The 24,186-nt window shown below is 39.9% G+C and overlaps 2 protein-coding genes across 5 annotated transcripts in view; one reads left to right on the top strand and one right to left on the bottom strand.

Annotated features, from left to right (window-relative positions):
* RNMT (RNA guanine-7 methyltransferase) overlaps positions 1-14,712 on the bottom strand; it is a 37,171-nt gene extending 22,459 nt beyond the window's left edge. Inside the window, exons 1-6 of one of the 3 annotated variants that reach the window (XM_003276709.3) lie at positions 14,643-14,711; positions 10,656-10,784; positions 9,476-9,934; positions 6,819-6,954; positions 4,217-4,342; positions 1,055-1,167 (exon numbers count right to left, since the gene is read on the bottom strand). In XM_003276709.3, the coding sequence (XP_003276757.1) occupies positions 1,055-1,167; positions 4,217-4,342; positions 6,819-6,954; positions 9,476-9,892 (792 nt within the window). In that variant the 5' untranslated portion in view covers positions 9,893-9,934; positions 10,656-10,784; positions 14,643-14,711. Of the gene's footprint in view, positions 1-1,054; positions 1,168-4,216; positions 4,343-6,818; positions 6,955-9,475; positions 9,935-10,655; positions 10,831-14,642 lie in introns of those variants that run through there. The other 2 variants (XM_004087759.3, XM_030810816.1) reach the window with 2 other exon arrangements.
* Positions 14,713-14,786: 74 nt separating this feature from the next.
* FAM210A (family with sequence similarity 210 member A) overlaps positions 14,787-24,186 on the top strand; it is a 62,435-nt gene continuing 53,035 nt past the window's right edge. Inside the window, exon 1 of one of the 2 annotated variants that reach the window (XM_003276706.3) lies at positions 14,787-15,047. The gene's annotated coding sequence lies outside the window, so the exon portion shown is untranslated. Of the gene's footprint in view, positions 15,048-20,982; positions 21,045-24,186 lie in introns of those variants that run through there. The other variant, XM_030810815.1, reaches the window with a different exon arrangement.

Raw genomic sequence — 24,186 nt, 5'->3', positions numbered from 1 at the left:
TGATTCCCACTTTCACAGTATTTAAAAACTGAGGAATTCTGAAATCATGTTTAAAATGTATTAGTCAATTATGACATTTCAAGTTGATCCTTTCATCACTTTACCTGACAGCTAAAATAAAATGACATTCAACAATAACTTGAGTTAAAAAACAACATCTGTCTGGCGTTTGGCATTTTTTAAAAAATGCAAAAATGTTTTAAAGGTATTACAACTTTCTGGCAGTATACTCCCACTTATCTTTTTCACTTTCAAATTTCAAACAAAATGTGTATGATTAAAGGTATCTATAACAGTTCAATGAGCCAGTAAGTCAATGAAGAACAAAAAGTTCATGGTGAGACTTTCACCCTTGAAGCAGTTCTTTTTAAGAAATTCAGAAACAGGTGGAAGGTAGGAAAAAACCAAACAGGCTCTGATATGTTGGGAAACTAATAAATTACAAGGTGAACAAAACACAGTATAAGTTCAGTCCTATTTCAAAATACTGGAAAATAAATGATGTCCATATAGAAAAGCAACAGCTAATTTCAAAAGCAAAAAATTACAAGTATTCAGTGAGTCATTCAAGGGAATTTATCATAATAGAATTTCCAGTCGAAAGTGAAAATGCATGTCCCAAGGTTTTTAAAGTTTCAAAACCCATTTTAAAAAATGAGTGGCCGGGCACCATGGCTCATGCCTGTAATCCCAGCACTATGGGGGGCAGGCAGATCACCTGAGCTCAGGAGTTTAAGGCCAGCCTTGGCAACATGGCAAAACCCCATCTTTACAAAATATATAAAAATTAGCTGGGTGTGGTGGCATGTGCCTGTAGTCCCAGCTACTCAGGAGGCTGGGAGGCAGGAGAATCACTTGAGCCTGGGAGGCGGAGGTTGCAGTGAGCTGAGATCGCGCCACTGTGCTCCAGCCTAGGCGACAGAGTGAGACCCTGTCTCAAAAAAATAGAATAAATTTTTTTTTTTAAAAGTAAAAATTGAGTTGATTTTTAAAACAAATTATTTACCCAAACTAAAAACGTAAAAAATAAATTGACCAAAGAAAGAAACTGTACCTTTGAGCTGTCAGCAGTTATAAATTCTGCACTGAAAATATATTCACTATCACGACGATTTTTCATGTCCTCATACCGCTGCTGACACTGCTTGACAGAAACATCGGCAATATCTGGAAGGATAGAAGGGTATTAGTAAGTAGCAACACAGAATGCCAGAAATCTAGACATTGATCTCAACTGACAAACTGTGGCATAAAAGTCGGCCTTGGTACTAGTGAAAAGGTCTTATTTCCTTTAAAATAAAAGAAAAGGGCTTTGTTCCGACGCAAATACCCTACAGTTTTCAAGAGGAACTAAAAGCATCTCAATAGGTACGGATGCTAGAAAAGTTCTATCATGATTTTTAAATGCTTATTCAAAGTAAAAAGGAGAAAGTTTTATTCCAATATGAATTATAAAACCTAACACTATCAATAAGCCCAGTTTTGGAAATACCAAGGGTATATTTTTATAATAAAATGTTATTTGCCCTTTTCTTTTTTTCTTTTTTAAGACAGAGTCTTGCTGTATTGCCCAGGCTGGAGTGCAGTGGTGTGATCTTCACTCACTGCAACCTCTGCCTCCAGGGTTCAAGTGAATCTCATACCTCAGCCTCCCGACTAGCTAGGATTATAGGTTGTGTGCCACCATGCCCAGCTAATTTTTTGTATTTTTGGTAGAGGATGGGGTTTCACCACATTGGCCAGGCTGGTCTCTAACTTCTGGCCTCAAGTGATCCACCCTCCTCTGCCTCCCAAAGTGCTGGGGATTATAGGCATGAGCCACTGTGACCAGCCTGCCCTTTTCCCTGTTTAAAGATTCACACTGATGATGCAAAGGCGATGGGATCTTATTACAAATACAAAGTAGCAGCACTAAATGGTACTGGCAGTACTTCATGTATTCTTCACCACTATACAATACGCAGGGGGAGAAAAACAGTTTAAGAATGCCCTTGATAAAATTGTGAAAATTAATTTTATTAAACCTGGGCTTTTGAATACACACTTTTTTAAATGTTGTGTGATGAAATGGGAAGTAACAAAACATTTCTGCTACCTAACAAAGTTTGATGGTCATCTTCAAGAGCAGTACTGATATGACTGTTCTGAGTTTTGAGCTGTACTGGCCACTTTTTTTTCTGAGAAAATCATTTTGACTTGAATGACTGACAAACAATGGTTATGCAGACTTGAGTATCTGGCACATATTTTCTTGAAAATGAACAAAGTGAACCTGTCACTTAAAAGTTCCCCAACCCGTGGGCCACAAACCAGTACAGGTCCATGGCCTGTTAGGAACCAGGCTGCACAGCAGGAGGTGAGTGGCAGGCAAGCTAGGTTGCATACTCCTTATGAGAATCTAACACCTGATGATCCGAGGTAGAATTCCATCCCCCCACTTCTGTGGAAAGACAGTCTTCCATGAAACCGGCCCCTGGTGCCAAAAAGGTTAGGGACTGCTGATTTAAAGGGAAACAAGGGACAGTATATTTGTTGCCAAAAATAAAATTGACTTTCAAATAAGAATTACAACCTTGAAAACGCGTATTGATCACTGTGGGCTGGACTTCTTCCCAATACTTTTCTGATTGGCAGTGATATTAAACACGTGATCTTTTGATTCTCAACAATTAGATCTGCATAACTTTAGTGAACAGTATTTTCCAAGTACTATAAAATCATGCAGGAAGTGCAAGACAGATTAATGGATTTTAATGTTATACAGTATAAAAAGTTCATCAGTAAGGTTTCAGATTCCATATTGTAACTACTTGTTAAGAAACTACCACTTACTGAGTTTTGATGTAGTAACAAAGAGGAATATCTACAATTATCAAAAAAGGCTATTAAAATACTCCTTTATTTTACAACTACTTATCAACCAAAATAAAATCACAACATATTGGATGTAGAAACAGGTGTGAGAACCTAGTTGCCTCCTGTAATTTCAAACTCTAAAGGGATTTACAAAAATGTAAAAGCCAGCCTTGTTACTTTTACTTTAATGAACTAAAAAATATTTTCAAAATTCTCAGCTTTAATTTCTAATATAGTAAATATCAGTAGCTACTTACCATAATTACATACAAAAAAGCTTTCTGGGGTCCTCAATAATTTTTAAGTGTACAGGGCTCATAAAACCAAAAAATCTGAGAACTGCTAATTTGGGCAGTACTTCAGTAGTGGGGGTATGTATCTCTTTTAACTCACCACATCGGAAAGACGCTGACGTCTGCTTGTCCCACTTCAGTGTTAAGACTAACCACTGGGCTAAGGTGATTGATTGATTCATTGTGTTACTATCGACTTTTCCCTCAATGGCTTCAGTAGCAAAAAAAAAAAAAAAAAAAATTATTGCCTAGATCTATTATTTCATAAAGAATGAAAAAAATAATGATTTTCTAATTCTATAATTCCTCTTTGATTTATCTGATTAAAAAAAAGGAACTGCCCTTTTTAACCATCTGATTACAAATGTTTGATTTCCTCCCCTTAATTTGTAAGTTTCAGAATAGTTTCTTAGCAACCTTCAAGGGTGAACAATGTTTTTTTCTGATTTGATGTGTCCAACTGCTATTTTTTTTTTTAATGTTAAAATTGTCCTATTTTTGCCAATGGAAACCTTTTCAAGTCTGCCCTTTAGACATGACTCCAACCATCTCTGATAGCTTCCTTCCTTTTGGGAAGGAAATGTTATCCCAGGCTTATTAATCTTACTATGAAACTATCAGGAAAGTCTTGTAACTAATTTTTTTTTTTTTTTTTTGAGATAGAGTCTCGCTCTGTCACTCAGGCTAGTGTGCAGTGGCGCGATCTTGTATTACTATAACCTTCGCCTCCCAGGTACAAGCGATTCTCCTGCCTCAACTTCCTGAGTAGCTGGGATTACAGGTGTGCACCACCATGCGCAGCTAATTTTTTGTATTTTTAGTAGAGACAGGGTTTCACAATGTCGGCCAGGCTGGTCTCAAACTCCTGACCTCAAGTGATCCACCCACCTCGGCCTTCCAAAGTGTTGGGATTACAGGTGTGAGCCACCGCGTCGGGCCGTAATTAATTAAAAAAAAAAAACCCATCTCATGCATAGTCCCAGATATCTTGCAATTAGAGACAATCCTTCTTATTTTCCATTTATCTGACTACAAATTATTCTTTCCCATACCATTATTTATCTTACCAGTACAAACTAGCCTGTTAATTCTTCCTTTTTTCCATTTCAGCAAATCTCCACCTTTACCACATCCCAGGTCCAAAACAGTGATATCACGTTTTTTCTTCTGTCGTACCTTTTCCAAAAATTCTCCTAAAAGAGAGAAGTCAGTCACAATAAACTACCTCTTCTTCAATTTTACTGAAGTATAAACTGTTACCTCTAATAACCTACTATCTTTTGCCCAATATGTAACATAAACTATTACACATCCATTTGTGTAATTTGTAACTTTTGATAAGTAACTAAAAATATGACTAAGAGTTGATTAATCTGATCCTCTATCATTAAAGAGTACGTGTCTGGTGTTTTGGAAAATAAAGGCAGCATTTTGAATGTTACTTTCAAAAATGAATTTTAAATAGCAGATATTTAAAATTCTAATATAAGACAACACAACACTTGTTCAGGATGAGAGAAAAACTAAGTAAGGATGAGAAAAACTAATTATTCATAATTTTTTTGTAGCTTTCTCTTTCCATAGCTAGGCATTTAACAGTAGACACATAAGTAAATCAAAGTTGTTATGGAATGATAAGAGAGCCTGATTATCAAAGACGTCAGGCTTACCACCAAGAGAAATATAAAAACTAGAAAAAAAAAAGCACTATGTCTTTTAGTTTTAGCATCATCAGAATTTGGTAGACCCCAGTCTGCTAAATGACATTAACAGCCAACAGATAAAATCAGTAGGCATCCAAACATCAATAGGCAAATTGTTCAAACGTCAATTAAAGGCATATTAATATTCTCAGGCAAGTTTAAGTATTCAACAGTTCTAAAACGATACAATACTGAATCCTAGATACATTCTCCTTGTCTTTATCACTGACTTGAACACTTTCTAGCTCAGGTGTGTATTATTTTGATGGCTAAAATATCCTGTACAAGTACTTTCACCTTCTGCAGGAACTTAAAGTAACTTCAACAGAAGCACAAGTGTTCCATAATATTTAACTTTCTGCCATGAAAATTAATAGCATAAAAATACTGAAAGAGCGAAAAACAATTATAAAATCTCTTCATTTATATACAGCAAGACTAACGAGAGAGGAAATCATCAAGAAACAATTACAAAAAAGCCTTTATCACATTCAAGAACTATACTCAACTGTTTACTTACCAAGCTACAAGCACCAAGAAGAAAGAGAAAATGAGTGACAAAGAATGAGTGTTGAGAAAGGAAAATGCCAGAGGAAAACTTGGCACAGATCACACTGATTGTATTAGGACGTTAAAGACAGGTGCAAAGCACACATCAAGAGAGCTGCTAGAACAGCTGAAGAAGGAAAGAATACCCTGTATATGCTGAGAGACAATTTTGCCAACTACGACTTCAGTCCTTTAAAAAAAATATCTCTTTTTTGATTATAGAAATAATACATGTAACAATGTGGAAAATATGGACTCGAAAAAGTTATTCAATAAAAAAATACACGAATAAATAAGAATTCATAAAAAATCCAGTAAGTTATCTGCATCATTGAGGATAATGAAGGAAGAGAAAGGCTGAAAAGAAATTAGGACTGGGGTAGACAGAGAAACTTATGAGTAGAGACTGAAAATGCCATTACATTAATCTTAAAAAAAAAAAAAAAGTGAACACTCATTTAGCCTAAGCTGACACATGGCAGAGTCAAATAAATATTTTTGTAATAGAACATGAATGTTAAAAACGAGTGATATACAAAATATTAAAATGTGTTCCAAGTAAGCCTAGTTAGTTCCTACTGCTAATACTTCTCAGAATAGGTAATTTATCTTTGAAAATTAGTAAATTATCATCGAAACTAATAGGAAGTACCCATAATTAGCACTTTATTCTTTCTAGCATAATTAAGAAAGCATTCTCACTTCTTTGACTGGCTTGAAAAAAAATCTTTATTATGAAAAATTTTAAAACAAACCACTTTTTAAAGTTCTCTAAATTTATCTAAGAGTCTACTTAATGCACTAAATATACAGAACAATAATCATACTCTTTTTTTTTTACCCTATCTTATGGTGCTGACAAGAATTGTATTCTGAATCATATTTTCTCTGCTCACTTTCATTTTAATTTCAAAGGTGAGTTTCCATAGATAAAATGTTGGCTCAAAAAAGTTGAATGTCTTTATCTATCCTCAGTGTAATACACATGATCTTTACCAACTAATTGAAGGCCTAAACAAATCAAGACACTGCCTATTTCTTGACTTAATGAAACCTGAATGTTTAACCAACAATATGCAGTTGCTCCAAAACTATTAGAGTGAAATAGAATCATTACCTAATAGTACTAGGTAACCTTAATTCTGTGCATTAAAAAAATATTGCCTTCTGAAAGCCTGATTAACATAATAACTAAACACTCATTAAAATCTTACGCAGTCAACCAAAAGTAAATATTAGAAGAATTTGTCTTCAAGACCTAGTCTTGGCTCTAGCTTTATAAAGTCAAGGTTTGATAATTAAATGAATAGGAATTAAAGACTCAGTAGCTTGGTGTTGGTTAAACCAGTGGGGAGAAGAAAAGGAAACATAAGCTAAAATGAAAAATTGCAAGCTAAACAGCAAAACACAATCATACCAATGAGAACACTTTTCATCCAATTATTAAAGTTTCTTAGGTAAAAAATACGACTTTGACTACGCTTCTCCAAACCAACTTCCTGAAGTTCATTGTAATGGGCAGCCACTGCTGAGCTGTGTCCTTCTTCCAGATTCTGAAAATAAAAGAGAACAGAAAAAAATCAAGGATCAGAACATGGTAAAAATAAGCCTCAGAACATTTGACCTGTGAATGGATAAAATACTATTAGAATTGGTAAACTTCACTAAATAATGGCAATTAACCACAGAAGTCTCACTAATTATCATTAGACCTAAGATTTGTTTTCTGTGTCCCTGTGTATCAGTCCATTTTAATGTTGCTGATAAAGACATACCCGAGACTGGGTAATTTATAAAGAAAAAGAGGTTCAATGGACTCACAGTTCCTCGTGGCTGGGGAGGCCTCACAATCATGGTAGAAGGTGAAAGGCAGGTCTTACATGACAGCAGGCAAGAGACAATGAGAGTCAAGTGAAACGGGAAACCCCTTATAAAACCATCAGATCTCGTGAGACTTATTCACTACCATGAGAACAGTATGGGGGAAGTGCGCCCATGATTCAATTATCTCACATCAGGTCCCTCCCACACATGTGGGAATTATGAGAACTATAATTCAAGATGAGATCTGGGTAGGGACACACGCAAACCATATGACCTTATTTTGAAAAACATCTCTAGGTTCAAAATTTTCATTGTGATATTTCATCTGCATAATTTTAGTGTCAATGTCTTAATAAACCCAGTACTCTTCCAGAGTTCTGATTTATTCAGTTCAATAAATGATAGTCAATGTTTGGTGTTTCTACAAAGGAATAAATTAGGAATAAGCTATAATTACATTATTATCATAAACCTGTTGTGAAAATTAAATAAGATAATGTATATAAAGAGATTAGGCCTGGGTGAGGTGGCTCATACCTGTAATCCCAGCAGTGTGGGAGGCCCAGGTGGGAGGATCACTTGAAGTCAGGAGTTTGAGACCAGACTGGCCAACATGGTGAAACCCTATCTCTACTAAAAATACAAAAATTAGCTGGGCATGGTGGTGCACACCTGTAATTCCAGCTACTCAGGAGGCTGAGGCAAGAGAATCGCTTGAACCCAGGAGGTGGAGGTTGCAGTGAGCCGAGATTGGGCCACTGCACTCCAGCATGGGCAACAGAGCGAGACTGTCTCAAAAAAAAAAAAAAAAAAAAAAGAGAGATTAGAATTCAGTAGGCTATGTGCAGTGTTAGTGATTTCTATTATAATAATGCTATTATACATGTTATATGTAACCCAACAGTTTTCAATTTGTGCTTTCTGAGGCCCTAGGAATCCTGTAAAAATGCCATGATAGGTAAAGGGCTTCAGATCCTCCTACCTCCCTTTGCAGCCAAAGTGCTGAATCTCACTGATGTGCTGAAAGGCCCTTCAGCAAATCCTTGACCTATTTTACATAACAGGTTTAAGTGTAAGATTTTCACTTGAAAAAGGGGTTCTGGGGCTAGTAAAAGTTTGAAAACCATATTTAAAATACAAGCTCCCAGCCGGGCATAGTGGCTCATGCCTGTAATCCCAGCACTTTGGGAGGCCAAGGTGGGCAGATCACAAGGTCAGGAGTTCAAGACCAGCCTGGCCAATATGGTGAAATCTCATCTCTACTAAAAATACAAAAATTAGCCGGGCATGGTGGTGGGAACCTGTAGTCCCAGCTACTCGGGATGCTGAGGCAGGAGAATCGCTTGAACCCGGGAGGTGGAGGTCCCGGGAGGTGGAGGTTGCAGTGAGCCGAGTTTACACCATTGCACTCTAGCCTAGGAGACAGAGCGAGACTCTGTCTCAAAAAGAAAAAAAAAAAAGCTCCCCTCTGTTATAAGAATTCACATTCCATTAATGACAAAAGCCTCACTATCAGTCACTTTCCTCATAAGGGCCAATGGCAGAATTTTATTTACTCATTAAAGTACTCTTAACTCCAGATTCTGCCTCAAATTCCTTTCTAATGTGGTACTTCCAGATGAAAACAACTTGCTCTATCTTTGCTAAATATTAGGCATTTGCATTCACTTAACTAAAACAGTATGTAAAATACATTAATAAGAAGTTGAAAACAGTTTAAGGAATTACATTAATAAACAGATGTAAAGCTAGGTATAATTTTAAAAGTTATCCCTTTAAGTGATAACTTCTGACAAAAAAACTGGAGCTGAACACCTAATAAAAAAGAAAAATAGGTAAATCATTTGGATCTCATACTCTAGTCTTTTTAAAAACACCGGAGGACTGCTTATGCCCAGGAGGCTGTGGCTGCAGTGAGCTTTGATTACACCATCACACTCCAGCCTGGGCGACAGTGCAAGACTCCGTCTCAGAAAAAAAAACTTTCTAGTTAAATAAGATTCTAAAATAAGATAAAGATTATCTCATTAGAAAATAAAAACAAAAACTAAAAAATCTATCTCATTAGCAGGAGACGTTTCACCTTAACAGAAATCGTAAGAATTAAAAGCCTACTTTGTCTTAAGACCATATCTATTAAAAATAGAACATTCTTAAGCTATTATGTAAAAACCAGTATGAATCCACAGGTGTTCCACATTTCAAACTTACATATTCTATTATGAATAAAAGAAAATACACTGAACATACTTTCTGCTTTTCAGGAACATCCTCAAGTGCTATTTTTCTCTTATTTTGAGTGCCATCTCCAATAGAAGATTCATCTTTTGGAACATCCTCGGTTTCTCTTTTTCTTTTCTTTGAATTGCCTTTAGCATCACCACAATCTTTTTCCTCTGGGACAATTTCGGGATCAAGTTTTCTCTTCTTGGATGGAATGTCTTCCCCACAACTAGAACTTTCCTTTACAAGATCATCTTCAAACTCTTTTCTCTTTCTTGCTGTGTCTACTTGCCTATAGACAGAAGTCTTTTCAGAAAGCCCAGTCCCAGAAGCTGTTGTGTTTTCATTAATATTGAATGAAGACTCTGTTTCAGAATTCACTGACGCTTTTGCCTGTTCAAGAGACATCTTTTCATATTCCTCCGCTTTGGTAGAATTTGCCATTTATGATTACTTGAATTGACGGTAAAACTTCATGAACCAACACTAGAATGGGAAAAAATTGGTATTACTTGTAAACACTAAGACTTTAAAACAATTTTTTTTTTTTTTTTGAGACGGAGTTTCACTCTTGTCACCCAGGCTGGAGTGCAATGGCATGATCTCGGCTCACTGCAAGCTCCGCCTCTGGGGTTCAAGTGATTCTCCTGCCTCAGCCTCCCGAGTAGCTGGGATTACAGGCACCTGCCACCACGTCCAGCTAATTTTTTGTATGTTTAGTAGAGACGCAATTTCCCCACGTTGGGCAGGCTGGTCTCTAACTCCTCACCCCAGGTGATCCGCCTGTCTCAGCCTCCCAAAGTGCTGGGATTACAGGTGTAAGCCACTGCGCCTGGCCTAAAATAATTTTAACTGGAATTTGATCAACGAGGAGTTTAAAAAAATCTCATTGTAGAGAGAATATTTAAAAATATTACTTGATATTATGTATGAATTTCTGAATATGGTAGTACTAATTATAATCCCCCCAAAATTCTATAATCTTATTCATAAACGTCACTGTTGGCATTAAAGCTGACAAATGAAGTGGGGACACACATGCACTAGTTCCATTTCGGTTCTGATCCTTACTCTATAACCCTGGTTCCCAAACTGCATGGTTGGCACCATAACAAACAGGCACCACAGAACCTAATGTGGAAGATATCACAGAAACTACCAGCTTTAAGTACAGCACAGTTCCAGTTGAATAGATTGCACTACATACCTTTCAATGACTTTGTGAAGCTGAGATTTTGGTATCACAGAAAATCAAGGTGAAACAAGAAATGAGGTTGGTGGTGCCTGTCTGATTTCGAGGCTTGAAGTTGTACAGTACCCAATAGGTTCACACATCCTGTTAGTAAGGGATTGTGATTAATCAAGAATAAAACACAAACATTACACTTCCCCCCAATTTGTGTGTGTTAATTTTTTAAACAGACATAAAGTTGTTAGATCATAAATACTTTTAAATTCTTTGGGGTAAACTACTTAATAAATGGAACTGTTATATTTCTTTTGGCCTATGGACACTAAGGGCATCAAGAACAGAAAAAGTTTGGGATTCTACAGCAAGATTTCTGAAATCATATTTCATAATGGGTGTTCCAATTAGGTAGAAAATGAAGAGAGTAGAAATGGCTTTAGACAAGTTTCAGGACTCAGCCTGCAGTTTGATGACCATGAAGTCTCTTCCAAATATGTTTTTAGACCTACATTAAGATGGGAAAGAGAGAGAAATAACTGAACTATCTATTGGGCAAGAATTATGGTGGTTCATTTATTAAGCCATTCAACAAATTTAGTGACCTCCTACTATGGAGAAGCTCAATGTAAATCATGTTTTCAAGATGTTTATAGCTTATATATCACTATTAAAATGTTAAGCTTTCGCTGGGCACAGTGGCTCACACCTGTAATCCCACCACTTTGGGGGAACGAGGTGGGCAGACTGCTTGAGCTCTGGAGTTTGAGACCAGCTTGGGCAACATGGCAAAATCCCGTCTCTACAAAAAATAGCTGGGCATGGTGGCACATGCCTTAGTCCCAGTTACTCAGGAGGCTGAAGTAGGAGGATCACCTGAGCCCAGGAGGTCCAGGCTGCAGTGAGCCATGATTGCGCCACTGCACTCCAGCCTAGGCAACAAAGTGAGATCCCACTTAAAAAAAAAAAGCTTTTTCACGAAGGATGTGTTTGTGCTTAAAAAAAAAAGTAAACAAATAAAAAGCCTTTTGGATAATCAAAAAGAATAAGAAATCAAGTTGCTTAAAGGAATGGGTAACAAGTCACTATGAATGGGTAAGGGTTTCAATGGTTATTAGTTTTCATGACCCACCATTTGAGGTTGACAAAATACCAAGAGGTACCAAATAGAACTGAATCAGAGAACAACAACAACAAATCAGAAAAGTAATTTTCAGAACAAATACTTGAAACGATTATCTAGAAAAACTGGCTACCAGCTTATCAAATTCCTATTTCTCCTCCTCTGCCATTGATTTCCTAATGGAAATTGGCTTTAAATTCAAATAAAGAAATGTGACTTATCTTTAGCTATAATTATTACCTAAAATTAATATTGAGATTTAAGCATGAATTTTACTTCTGTCACTTTTACGATATCACAGATGTGACATCATAGAAACATAATTAGGTCAGAAGAAATGACACAGCATTCCAGATAACCACAAAAATGAGTAAGAATGTTTAAAACCAAGCATCATGTTTACAGCCATTTGTTTTCAACAAAGGTGTCAAGAACATACATAGTGAAAAGGCAACCTCTTCAAAAAATGGTGCTGGGAAATCTAGACCACTCTCTCTTACCATATGCAAAAATCACATCAAAATGGACTGAAAAATTTAATACCCGAAAGTACGAAACTACTTGAAGAAAACATTGTGGAAATGCTTCAAGACACTGGTCTGGGCAAAGATTTTTGTGGTAAGACCTCTAAAGCACAGGCAACAAAAGTAAAAACAGACAAATGGGATTACATCAAGCTAAAAACTTCTGCACAGCAAAGGAAACAAGAGTGAAGAGATAACCTACAGAATGGGAGAAAATATCTGCAAAACCATTCATCTGACAGGAGATTCACAACCTGAATATAGAAGAAACTCAACTCAATAGCAAAAAAAAGAAGCAATCCTACTACAAATGGGCAAAAGATCTGAATAGATATTTCTTAAAAGACACACAAATGGCCAACAGGTATATATGTAAAAAATGCTCAATATCAGTAATATCAGGGAAATGCAAGTCAAAACCACAATGAGATACCATCTCATCTCGGTTAAAACGGCTTTTATCAAAAAGATTTTTAAAAAATGGATGCTGAGGCCGTCACAGTGGATCACACCTGTAATCCCAGCACTTTGGGAGGCGAAGGTGGGCAGATCACTTGAGGTCAGGAGTTCGAGACCAGCCTGGCCAACATAGTGAAACGCTGTCTCTACCAAAAATACAAAAATCAGTCAGGCGTGGTGATGTGCGCATGTAATCCCAGCTACTCGGGAGGCTGAGGCATGAGAATCGCTTGGACCCGGGAGGTGGAGGTTGCAGTGAGCTGAGATCAAGCCACTGCACTCTGGCCTGGGCAACAGAGCAAGTCTCTGTCACACACACACACACACACACAAAGATACTGATGAGGATGCAGAAAAGGGGGAATACTTGTACACTGTTAGGGGGAATGTAAATTAGCACAGCCACTAATTTACATACTGGGAAAAGTATGATGGAGGTTCTTCAAAAAACAAAAAAATAGAACTACTGCTACTGAGAGGAGTTTCTTTTATACTCTGCTTGTTAAACCCCTGTCCGATGAATAGTTTTGCAAATCTGGGTACAGATCCAAAATTAGGGAAATCAGTATATCTAAGAAATATCTGCAGTCTCAAGTTTATTCACAATAGTCAAGATACGGAATCAACCTAATGGTCCACCAACAGATGAATAAAGATAATGTAGCATATATACACAATGGAATATTAGTCATTAAAAAGAATGAAATCCTGTCATTTGCAACAACATGGATGAAACCAGATGTCATTATGTTAAGTGAAATAAGCCAGGCACATGAAGACAATATCATGTTGTCACTCATGTGGGAGCCAAAAATGTGGACCTGATGGAGGTAAAGAGTGGATTGGTGGTTATCACAGACTGGGAAGGGTAGCAGGAAGAGGGGGATGAAGAAGAGAAATTGGTTAATGGGTACAAAAAACCCCAAAAGAAATAAAATCTAGTGTCTGATAGTACAGTGGGGTGGACACAGTTAACAATAACTTATTGTATAGTTCAAAATAGCTAAAAGAAAAATTGGAATGTTCCCAACATAAAGATAAATGTTTGAGATGACAAATATCCCAATTGCCCTGATTAAGTCGTTACACATTGTATGCATGTATCAAAATATCACCTGTACCTGCAAATATGTGCAACTTCTATGTATCAATTTAACAAATGGGGGAAAAAAAACCCAAACCAAACTCAAAGTGGAATAATGAAAACACTCCAAAGGGAAGAGAGCTGTCCCTCAGAATCCTGGAGAAGAAACCTTCTAGAGGTGGTCGACCGACATGGGGATGGACACGCGATAAATAACCACACGGACATTTCGACCCGGCTTTCCAGTCACACCTCCGAAGCAAGCTATGTCTCTGCGTCATTTCAGTTCCTCAGGGGTACGACCGAGCAGGCCGCCAGGGCCGCCGGGATAAAGTCCAAGCGGGATAAGCTCTTATAAGCCCCAACCCGCCCGCTTGACCCTCTACTACGAGGCCCGAGAGGAGGCAGAGAGGCGAGAAGGGACTTCTCCAGCCAAGTTCACCCCCTCCGTCATTCGCGCGGCCTGTTACTCAACCTCTGGTTCAGGTTTCCGAGGCGCCGCTGAAAACAAACCTGCGGACCCCACGCCCCTCCCCAGCACGGCCCTGGGGCGAGAGCTGGAGCAGCTCTTCGAGCTGCTTCTCCCACCCGGGCTCGCCCAGTCTGGAGGAGGAACAGCGCCCGCCCACCCCAAGGAGTTCCCATTTTGCTTGGGACTGAGGACACAAGGCAATAGACCCACGCGGCGGGTGGTGAAGCACAGGGCTAATGCCAAGTGAGCCCATGTCGGGGGTGGGAGTGCCACTTCCACCCCTCCACGGCGGCCAAGGGATAAACACAAAGAAAAGAAGAGCCGGAGTTCCAGCCGTCACACTCACCAGCACAGCCAAACGCGATTCTGTTTGCGGAAACGGCGGTCCGCGCCACGCGTGTCTGCTTACGTCACTTCCGGAGGTGGGAGAGTCACGTGGCGGCGCTCAGGCGAGAGTTGCCGCGACGCACGTCCTCCACGCCGGAACTACGAGTCCCGACGTGCCGCGCGCGGCATGCAGAAGCTTCGCTGAGCGGGCACTGGCGCTCGCCAGCACGTTGCTAGTGGGCGCGGCTGGCGGGGCCGGGGGCGGTAGGGGGCTAGCGTCCGGCTGAGCCCCGCGGGTTCCCGCACGCGGACCCACACTCGGTTGGGCTGCTCTGCTGAGTGACACCGCCGTGGCATCCGAGGAGCTGTGGTCCAGCCTGCGCGGCGGGAAGCGGCGGCGGCGGCGGCTCCAGCGTCCTGAGAGGTAGCATGGGCCCCAGGCCTCTGTGGGGCAGCGGGAGGGGTCTAGAGGGCACCTTCAACCCTGGGCGTGTGTCCGGGAGCTGACGCGCGGCGCGAACCCGGCAACTGCTCCGCGTGCGCCGCTCTTCGGGCTGTGGCGGTGTACCACCGCCAGACTCGGGTCGTCCACACTCACCGACCGCACAGACCTCGGCGGCCGAGAGAGGTCCCCCCGCCCTTCCGGGTCGAGCTAGTGTCCTGGCAAATCTTGCTTTGGGACTGTTTTTCAGCCTCCTCTGCTGTAACCCGTCACCGTGTTCTCTTCCCTTCCTCGGAGGCCAGTTGAAGAGGAGCCTGGAAGCGCCCGCGGTCGGAATGGTTTTAAAAATTAGCAATTTCTTATTAAGGACTGGCAGATTGGTCCTTACCGCCGTATTTGGGAAGCCACAAGAGGCCATTCTTACCTGTTAGATTCTGAGAAAAGGGACAGCCTATACCTCTTCTTGACAAATACCTAAGGATGCATTAGTCTACGTTGGCTGAACTTGGCATGGTGTGGTTTGGGGGAGACAACACACTTTTTTTGGCCATCACCCCAGATTTCTACTGGGGAGTGAAAGCGCCTACTGTACTGAAACTCGAAAGCTCCATAGTTGAGGACTTTCAACCAGAGATCAGGGTCAAAACTATCCGTGGATAGATTATTGAAGCGTGTGCATATTAACGTCGTGCGTCAAGTCCCCACCTTCCAAGGTTGTAAAACTGATCAGATTTACAATCCGTCTTGAATTACTCTTTACCAAAATTGATCCATTTATAAAACAGCTTTGAAAATGTGCTTTACCAGCCTGCCTTCTTGTCAGTAGACACAGGTATATTAATGAATAGACCTGGCTTTGGGGAAGGCAGCATTTGCAGCGTTGTACTTTCCAATCTATTCACTTCTAAATTGTCAGCATTAGCCCATCTGAGGATGTTGACCCCTTACAAATTTTGAACCAAGAATGAGGCCTATTTTTTACAAATAAGGATGAGCCATCAATTTCTGATGACTGCTTGTATTTGTTATTATACGAAATGAGCTAAGTTGAGAATTAATCTCATTTCATGAATATTGACAACTGCAAACGTGTAGGTCTTAGAGTTCGAGTGCATTATAGGCATATACTAGCATTAGAACCAGGCAATTACATTCCCTGGTCCTGATGCTTAAATTTCTTGAGATAATTGCTGTTGTAGTTTTACAAAAAATGAGTGTAATTTTGACTTTTATAAACATGTTTTAATGTTTTTAAACACCGGGTGCAGTGGCTCACTCCTGTAATCCCAGCACGTTGGGAGGCCGAGGCGGTTGGATCACGAGGTCAGGAGTTCGAGACCAGCCTGGCCAACATGGTGAAACCCCCGTCTCTACTAAAAATACAAAAATTAGCCGGGCGTGGTGGCGCGTGCCTGTAATCCCAGCTACTCAGGGGGCTGAGGCAAGAGAATCGCTTAAACCCGGGAGGCGGAGGTTGCAGTGAGCCAAGATTGCGCCGTTGCACTCTAGCCTGGGCGACGGAGCGAGACTCTGTCTCAAAAAAAAACTAAACAAAACAAAAAAAGTTATTAGATTAAAAGCCTCTTAACTATGTGTTTATGAAAACTCCACGATGTTGGGATATATAGAGATTACATTTTTTAGTTTTTATAAAACTTAACTAGAAGTCATGTAAATTCATTTGAGAATAGAGGGGAAGGATTCTTGAAAGCAGTTAATGTAAGAAGTAAATGAGCCAGATAAAAATGATTTTAAAGTTACCATTGGTGTTATTTTTCCCTCATTATTACCTGAGTAATCTCTGGTTTTCTGGACATTAAAATAATAATAGTTAATACTTGAGTACCTTTTAGGTGCCAAGCTTGGTGCTTTATTCATTTGCACTTGTTTAATTCTAACCGAACCCAGTGGTATAGTTATGAGTGTTTGTTTTACAGATGAGGGTTAAGTAACTTGGCCAAGATCATGCAGCTTGTTAAGTAGTAGGATCAGGATTTGGACCCAGGCAGTCTGGCTGATTGACCAGACTCTGCTAATAATGAAAAGTGCTGGCTAGAAGGTCATACTCAGAACTGGACGTTGCCTAGCAAATAGTAGATTTTCAGAAAGTGTTTTGATACTTCTTAATGCCTGGGTTATGATGTCCCGAGAGAAAATAGGTATGTAGGGATGTTATCTTGCTGGAATGTGAGCTCCACCAAGACAAGGAAAGGACGTGCAGGATTTATTTCAACCCATTTGTAAGAAAGTGAGAGCACTTCTCTCAGAGGTATAATTTTAAAGTGTGATTTCTGTTATAGAGTTGAAGATCCTATTTTTGAAACATAGAGATTGCGTTAAAAATGTAGAAACAATGTTATAGTTTCCTAAGATAGTGACCTACTGAAATTTCATTGTCCTTCTGGAACAAATAAAATATTATTGTTTAAAAGGGTTTTCCTTCAGTTGGAAATAAGATTTTGTTCAGTAATACTGTGTGTGATGATTAGTTTTATTATGTCAGCTTAGCTAGGCTATAATACCTAGTTATTTAATCAGATACTAGTTTGGTTGATGCTATGATGGTATTCTGAAGACGTGGTTAACATCTGTAATCAGTTGACCTAAACTAAAAAATATTACCCTAAATAATATGGGTGGGCCTCATTCAATCAATTGAAGGCTAAAAAAGCCAAAACTGAGGTGTCCTGAAGAAGACAGTATTTTCCTCAAGACTGCAGCATCAATTCCTGCCTAAGTTTCCTGTCTGTACATCTACCCTACACATTTTGAAGTTTCTAGCCCCTACAGTTGTGTGAGCCAGTTCACCAATATTTCTGTATCTGTCTGTATGTAGATAAAGATATTTACGTTTTTATCTACATCTATATATTTTTTCCTATCAGTTCTGTGTCTCTGTAGAGCCCTGATTCAAATTTGGGTGCTGAGAGTACTTCTAGTGAGCAGAATCTTAAGGATGAGTTTTTCGGAATTGATTATAGTGTTTCTGGAATTGGTTTTCTAAACTGCAGATTTAAAGGCAATAATGAGTATTCCCAGTAGAAAAGAGGGCACTGATAGTCCCTGGTGTGATATGGCAACAGAGATACGCAAAAGATCACTATTAGATACTCCCACTCATGCTTATAGACAAGATTCAGAATGATCAGGTATTTGATACCTTAGAACATTTTAATCAAATTAATGAGTATAATAAGATAGGCTGGTTGCTTTTAACTGTGCTGGGTAAAGTGAGAAAAGAAAAGGATGATCCTAGCTACTTGGGAGGCTGAGGCAGGAGAATGGCTTGAACCCAGGAGGCGGAGGTTGCAGTGAGCCGAGATCGCACCACTGCACTACAACCTAAGTGACAGAGTGAGACTGTCTCAAAAAAAAAAAAAAAAAAAAAAAAAAAGAAAAGAAAAGGGGAGCTTAAGGCTTCAAATTCTCGATTGAAGCTCCACATAAGTGACCTGAAAAGTTTTTGTGTCTGCGCTAAAGAAACCTGTATCTCTGGCCGGGTGCGGTGGCTCACGCCTGTAATCCCAGCACTTTGGGAGGCCAAGGTGGGCGGATCATGAGGTCAGGAGATCGAGACCATCCTGGCCAAGATGGTGAAACCCCGTCTCTACTAAAAATACAAAAAATTAGCCGGGCGTGGTGGCGGGCGCCTGTAGTCCCAGCTACTCGGGAGGCTGAGGCAGGAGAATGGCGTGAACCTGGGAGGTGGAGCTTGCAGTGAGCCGAGATCGCACCACTGCATTCCAGCCTGGGGGACAGAGCGAGACTCCGTCTCAAAAAAAAAAAAAAAAAAAAAAAGGAACCCGTATCTCTTGTAGCTGCAGAGCTGAGGTTGGTGAAAACCAAATCCAGAGTCTTATCCTGTAGGTGGCTGAATTACAGTGCTAACTGAATTCCCTTCTTCACCTTGGTCTGCTATTAAAATGAGGGTACTGATTGGGAAGGAATGGGATCCACACATTTGGAATAGGGCCATATGGGAACATCCTGATGAAGTTGGGGATGTTAAACTCCTAAATTTGACTCACTCTTTTTTGCCAGTAGAAGCAATTCTTCCACCTCTGAGGAGGTTAACTCTGCTTTGCCTGAAGAACCTGTAATGACCTCCCTTGAGGTAGTTACCTTGCAAGACATTGCCAGTTCTCCTCAGGAATCCATAAAGAGCTCTGGGGTTGCTCTTCTCTTCAGGTCAGAGATTGCAGTGGGAGCTGTTGACACTGACTGGGGGTCCTTAGCTGCAGCAGGGATGGTTGGATCTCAGATGGCAGGGGCGATGTGATCACCAAAGAGTAAGTGGGTGTGTTGCCATCATGGGGGACAGTGGAGTCAAAGCAGCAGTCTTAACAGCCTGACTTGGGGGTCCTACGGCATTGGGTAGATGGTCATGGTGTCCCTAGAAGAGAACTCGATGGGCAGTCTACTGAATTCTGGCTTGATCTCTATAAGCAGAAGAGTTCTAGGTCAAGTGAATGGAAGCCTTACTTTAATTACCAAAGAAAGAGTCACGGTCCCTCAATCAATTCCCAGATTTGAGTCATTTTACAGACCCAGAACCCCTTGACTGAGGGGAGGCTGGATCCTTTTGAGGAAGGACCCCATTGCGCTGCCAAGAATTTGTACCATTAATTTTTTTCTCAGCTTTTCCCGAAGGGACCTATGGTTTATCAGGGTAAGTGTGCATTGGAGAAGAGAAAATAATTAGACTTCTCATGGATTACTGAACTCTTAACTCTGAACTGACACTAATTCCAGGACACTCAAAGTGTCATTTTGGCCCGCCATTCAAAGTAGGGACTTGTTGAGGTTAGGTGGTCAATGGAAGTTTAACCCAGGTCCTCGTCACAGTGGGTCCCCATATTCATCCTGTGGTTACTTGGCCAGTTCCAGGATGCATAACTGGTATATACATACTCAGCAACTGGCAGAATCACCACACTGGTTCCCCGACCTGTGGAGTGAGGGCTATTGTGGTAGGAAAGGCCAAGTAGAAGCCACTAGAACTGCCTCTTCCTGGAATAATAGTAAGCCAAAAGCAATACCTCATTCCCGGAGGAACTGCAGAGATTAGTGCACTTAAGGATGCAGGGGTGATGATTCCTGACATATTCACATTCAACCCTCCTATTTGGCCTGTGCAGAAAACAGATTGATCTTGGAAAATGACAGTGGATTATCATAAACTTAACTGAGTGGTGACTAATTGCAGTTGCTGTTCCAGATGTCATTTCGTTACTTGAGAACCTATCCCCTAGTAGCTGGCATGCAGTTATTGATCTGCTGAATGCTTTGTCTTAGTATCTGTTAGTAAAGATCACCAAAAGCAGTTTTCTTTCAACTAACAAAGCCAGAAATACACCTTCACTGTCCTACCTCAGGAATGTCAACTCTCCAACACTATGTCATAACAAGATCTCTGTGGTCTTGTTATGAGTTGAATTGTGTCTTCTAAAAATTTATGTGTTGGATTCCTAGCCCTTAGTACCTCAGGGTATGACCTTATTTGGGAATAGGGTAGTTAAAAATGTAATTAGATAAGATGAGGTCATACTGTAGTAGGCTGGGCCCCTAATCCAACACAACTGGTGTCCTTATAAACAGGAGGAATTTGAACACAGACATTCACACAGGGAGAATGCCATATGAAACTGAAGTAGAGGAACACCAGGAAATGTCACACATTTCCAGCAAACCATCAGGAGCAAGGGGGGAGGCATGAAACAGATTCTCCCTCACCCCCTTTGAAGGAACAAACCCTACTGACACCTTGATCTTGGACTTCTAACCCCAGAGCTGGAGAAAGTACATTTCTGTTTTGTAAGCTCCTCAGTTTGTGGTTCTCTATTACAGCAGCTGTAGCAAACAAATAGAGACCCTGATTGCCCTTCCCTTCCACAAGACATCATACTGGCTCATCACATTGATGACATTATGCTGATTGGACCTGGTGGGCAAGAAGGAACAACTACTCTAGACTTACTGGTATGACATTTGCATGTCAGAGGGTGGGAAATCCAACAAATATTCAGGGGCCTTCCACCTGTGAAATTTCTAGGGGTCCACTGGTGTGGTGTAGGGCATGTTCCCACCTATAACAAAAAGAAGCAAGGTCTAGTGGGCCTCTTTGGATTTTGGAGGTGACAAATTCCTCATTTGGGTGTGCTACTTCAGGTTGTTTACTGAGTGACCCAAAATGCTGCTAGTTTTGAGTGGATCCCAGAACAAAAGACGCCTCTACAACAGGTACAGGCTGCTGTGCAAACTGCTCTGCCACTCAGGCTGTATGACCCAGCAGATCTTCTGGTGCTTGAAATGTCAGTGGCAGATTGAAATGCTGTTAGGAACCTTTGGCAGGCCTTATAGGAGATAATTACAGTGTAGAACCTTAGGATTTTGGAGCAAAGCCTTTCCATCCTTTGCAGGTAACCGCTCTTTTAAGAAACAGCTTTTGGGCTTGCTACTGGGCTTAATAGAAACTTTACGCTTAACCATGGGCCACCAAGTTATGCAACCTGTCTAGAAAAATGACTAGAATATTTCAGCAGTTAAGAGCACAAGCAGATGGCATGTGTTCAAATCCTGGTTATGTTATATTTACTAAGTATGTCATCCTTGAGTAAGTGACCAAACTTTGTGTTTTAATTTCCTCATGGAGTGATTTTATAGAATAAATGAGATGATACCGTGTTCAGCACAGAACCTGCCAATTTTTAGCTTCTCTTAACACAGCTGAAGCTCCTACTGCAATGTCATGTGAAGTCATTAGTCCATGCCTTTAAATGTGATTGTAGAATTTTTTTGCCTTGGTACAGCAGAAAAAATAAGAGTGTTTTTTTTTTTTTAAATTCATGTAAACCAGAGCAGAAGTTTGAAATAGTGAACAGTCTTATAGGCATTTTGTGCTTTCAGGTTCTGAGTTTATTACTTCTGAGAATTAACCATGGTAGCAGTGGTCTGTGACCTCTGTGGGTGAAAGGGTGGCTGGGCTTTAAGCACGTGCAGCAGTGGGCAAAGAATGGAGGTGAGGGAAGAGGCATCAGACATTAGGAAGGGATCCTCCTGGAGAAGTGGAGGTGGGTGGTTAGATTTTGTGGATGCCAATGGCAAGATGAGTCTTATTAGAAAGTCTCATTAATAAGAAAAAATTGTTTTCAAGGCAGACTTAAAAATTAGGGCTTCCCCATTTTTACTTACTTCTTCCACATTGCAACTTCTTGGACTTGATAAATTGAATTAAACATGGTATTTTATTTGGATTCCTTGATTTTTAACATAAGCATGAATTATAGTAACTCTTCCTTGCTATTTGAAATACTGCAATTCTTGTTCTAGTTTGAGCTGCTTAGTAAGCTGCATTGTAATTTGAGTCATTTCTTAAAATTAGAGGAATTAGATAAACAGTGATGGGTTTGTAATGTAGTATTTGCCAAATGAATGTCATATATAATGTTAAGAAAAATTTTATTGTGTGGCACACTCTATAAAATAAAGCAGACCTATGTCAAGTTCTAAATGCAAGTTTTTATTTTACTTTTCTTGCCATCTTCATCACTGTAAATGCAAGTTTTTAAAAAGATATTTTAAAATTGGAGCCAGAATACAAGAGCTCTTTATTGCAACATGGCGTCTGGTACTCTGATGATCAAATGACATTTTCTGAAATATGCTTGATACAGTAAACACTGACAAAACTAGTTAACCCCACAGAGAAGGTTACTAGTATTTTTCACCAAAGCCAAGCTGAAACAGGTTCTATTGCGATTTACTTGGTGTAAAATATATGTATAATTTCTCATATGTCTTTTTTTGGTTTAACAAACATAGGCCTTATTTATCAAGTAAATTCCTATTGCTAAGCATGTTTTAGTTAACTAGTAACAATAAATTTGTGTTAAAACTGATTTTCATGATAGAAGATAGAAATGAAATTTATATAGTTTGGCCCTCAATCCTTTATTTTCAGGGAAAAGACACAATTTATACATATGAGCAATTTTGTGAAGATGTGGGAAATTCACTAGATTAGCAGTTCTTTTTCCTTTTTTTTTTTTGGCCTTTAATCAGCTATGTGATCAGGAACAAGTTATGAACTATTACATGTCCTTGCATTCCTTATCTGTAAACATAAAGGATGGTACTAAGGGGCCTCTCAGTTTCCTTCCAAGTCTTAACATTCTGTAGTTCTAATGCAGACAACTATGACTAAACCTAAGGTTGCTGCTTTTATACAGTTGTACTCAGGGTCTGTGTGGCCTTCCATTTTTGTAGTCCCCGTAACAAAGACTTTGAGAAGATGAAAATAATCCTTACTCATGCAGTGGGTTGGGAAGGTTTCTTAAGGAGAACAGGCTTGTATTTTCTATTGCTGTGTAACAAATTACCCCCAAATTTAGCAGCTTAAAACAACACAGGTTTCACACAGGTTTATTATCTCTCAGTTTTTCTGGGTCAGGAGTATGGGCACATCTTAGCTGGTTTGCTGCTTAGCGTCTCAAAGTGTCAAGCAGGCTGCATTCTCATCTGGAGGTTCAACTATGGAAGAATCGGTTTGCAAACTCATTCAGGTTGTAGGCAGAGTTCATCTTTTGTGCCTACATGAGTGAGGGCGCTATCTTCTTCCTGTTGACTGGTGGCCTCCCTCAGGGACTAGAGGCTGTTCCCTGTATGCGGCCCTGTCCGTAGGCAGTTCATCATATGGTACTTTGTTTCCTTGAGGCCAGCAGAAGACTCTCTCCAGCCTGTTAAGGTGGAGTCCTTTCCATCTTTTCTACCATTTAGTCTACTATACCATAAGTCTTTTCTCGAGACTGTTAGACTGCTTTTTAAACCTGATATTCTGGTGCACTGGGCCCTTGCAGTTTTCGTGCAAGTTGATTAACCTTTATGTTAACAAATGACTCACTGGAGTATGCTTTTTGCTGTCTAATCCATAATTCAAAATGTATCTTCCTCTTATTCACCTCTCTGTACTTTATTTTTTTGGCAGACTTTTGATAGTAGATTTCTAAACATTCTGTATTTTTCCTTCCTTTCAGAGTCTGTCACGCAGCTGACCAATGTAAGTCCAAAGTGCTTTAGAATTCACATAATTCTGCGAACCCTGCTTTGTAGTTAGCAGTGCAGT

This window comes from Nomascus leucogenys, chromosome 4 (genome assembly GCF_006542625.1).
Source record: "Nomascus leucogenys isolate Asia chromosome 4, Asia_NLE_v1, whole genome shotgun sequence".
NCBI classification, from domain to species: Eukaryota; Metazoa; Chordata; class Mammalia; order Primates; family Hylobatidae; genus Nomascus; species Nomascus leucogenys.
This window is presented reverse-complemented; position numbering and strand designations above follow the sequence as displayed.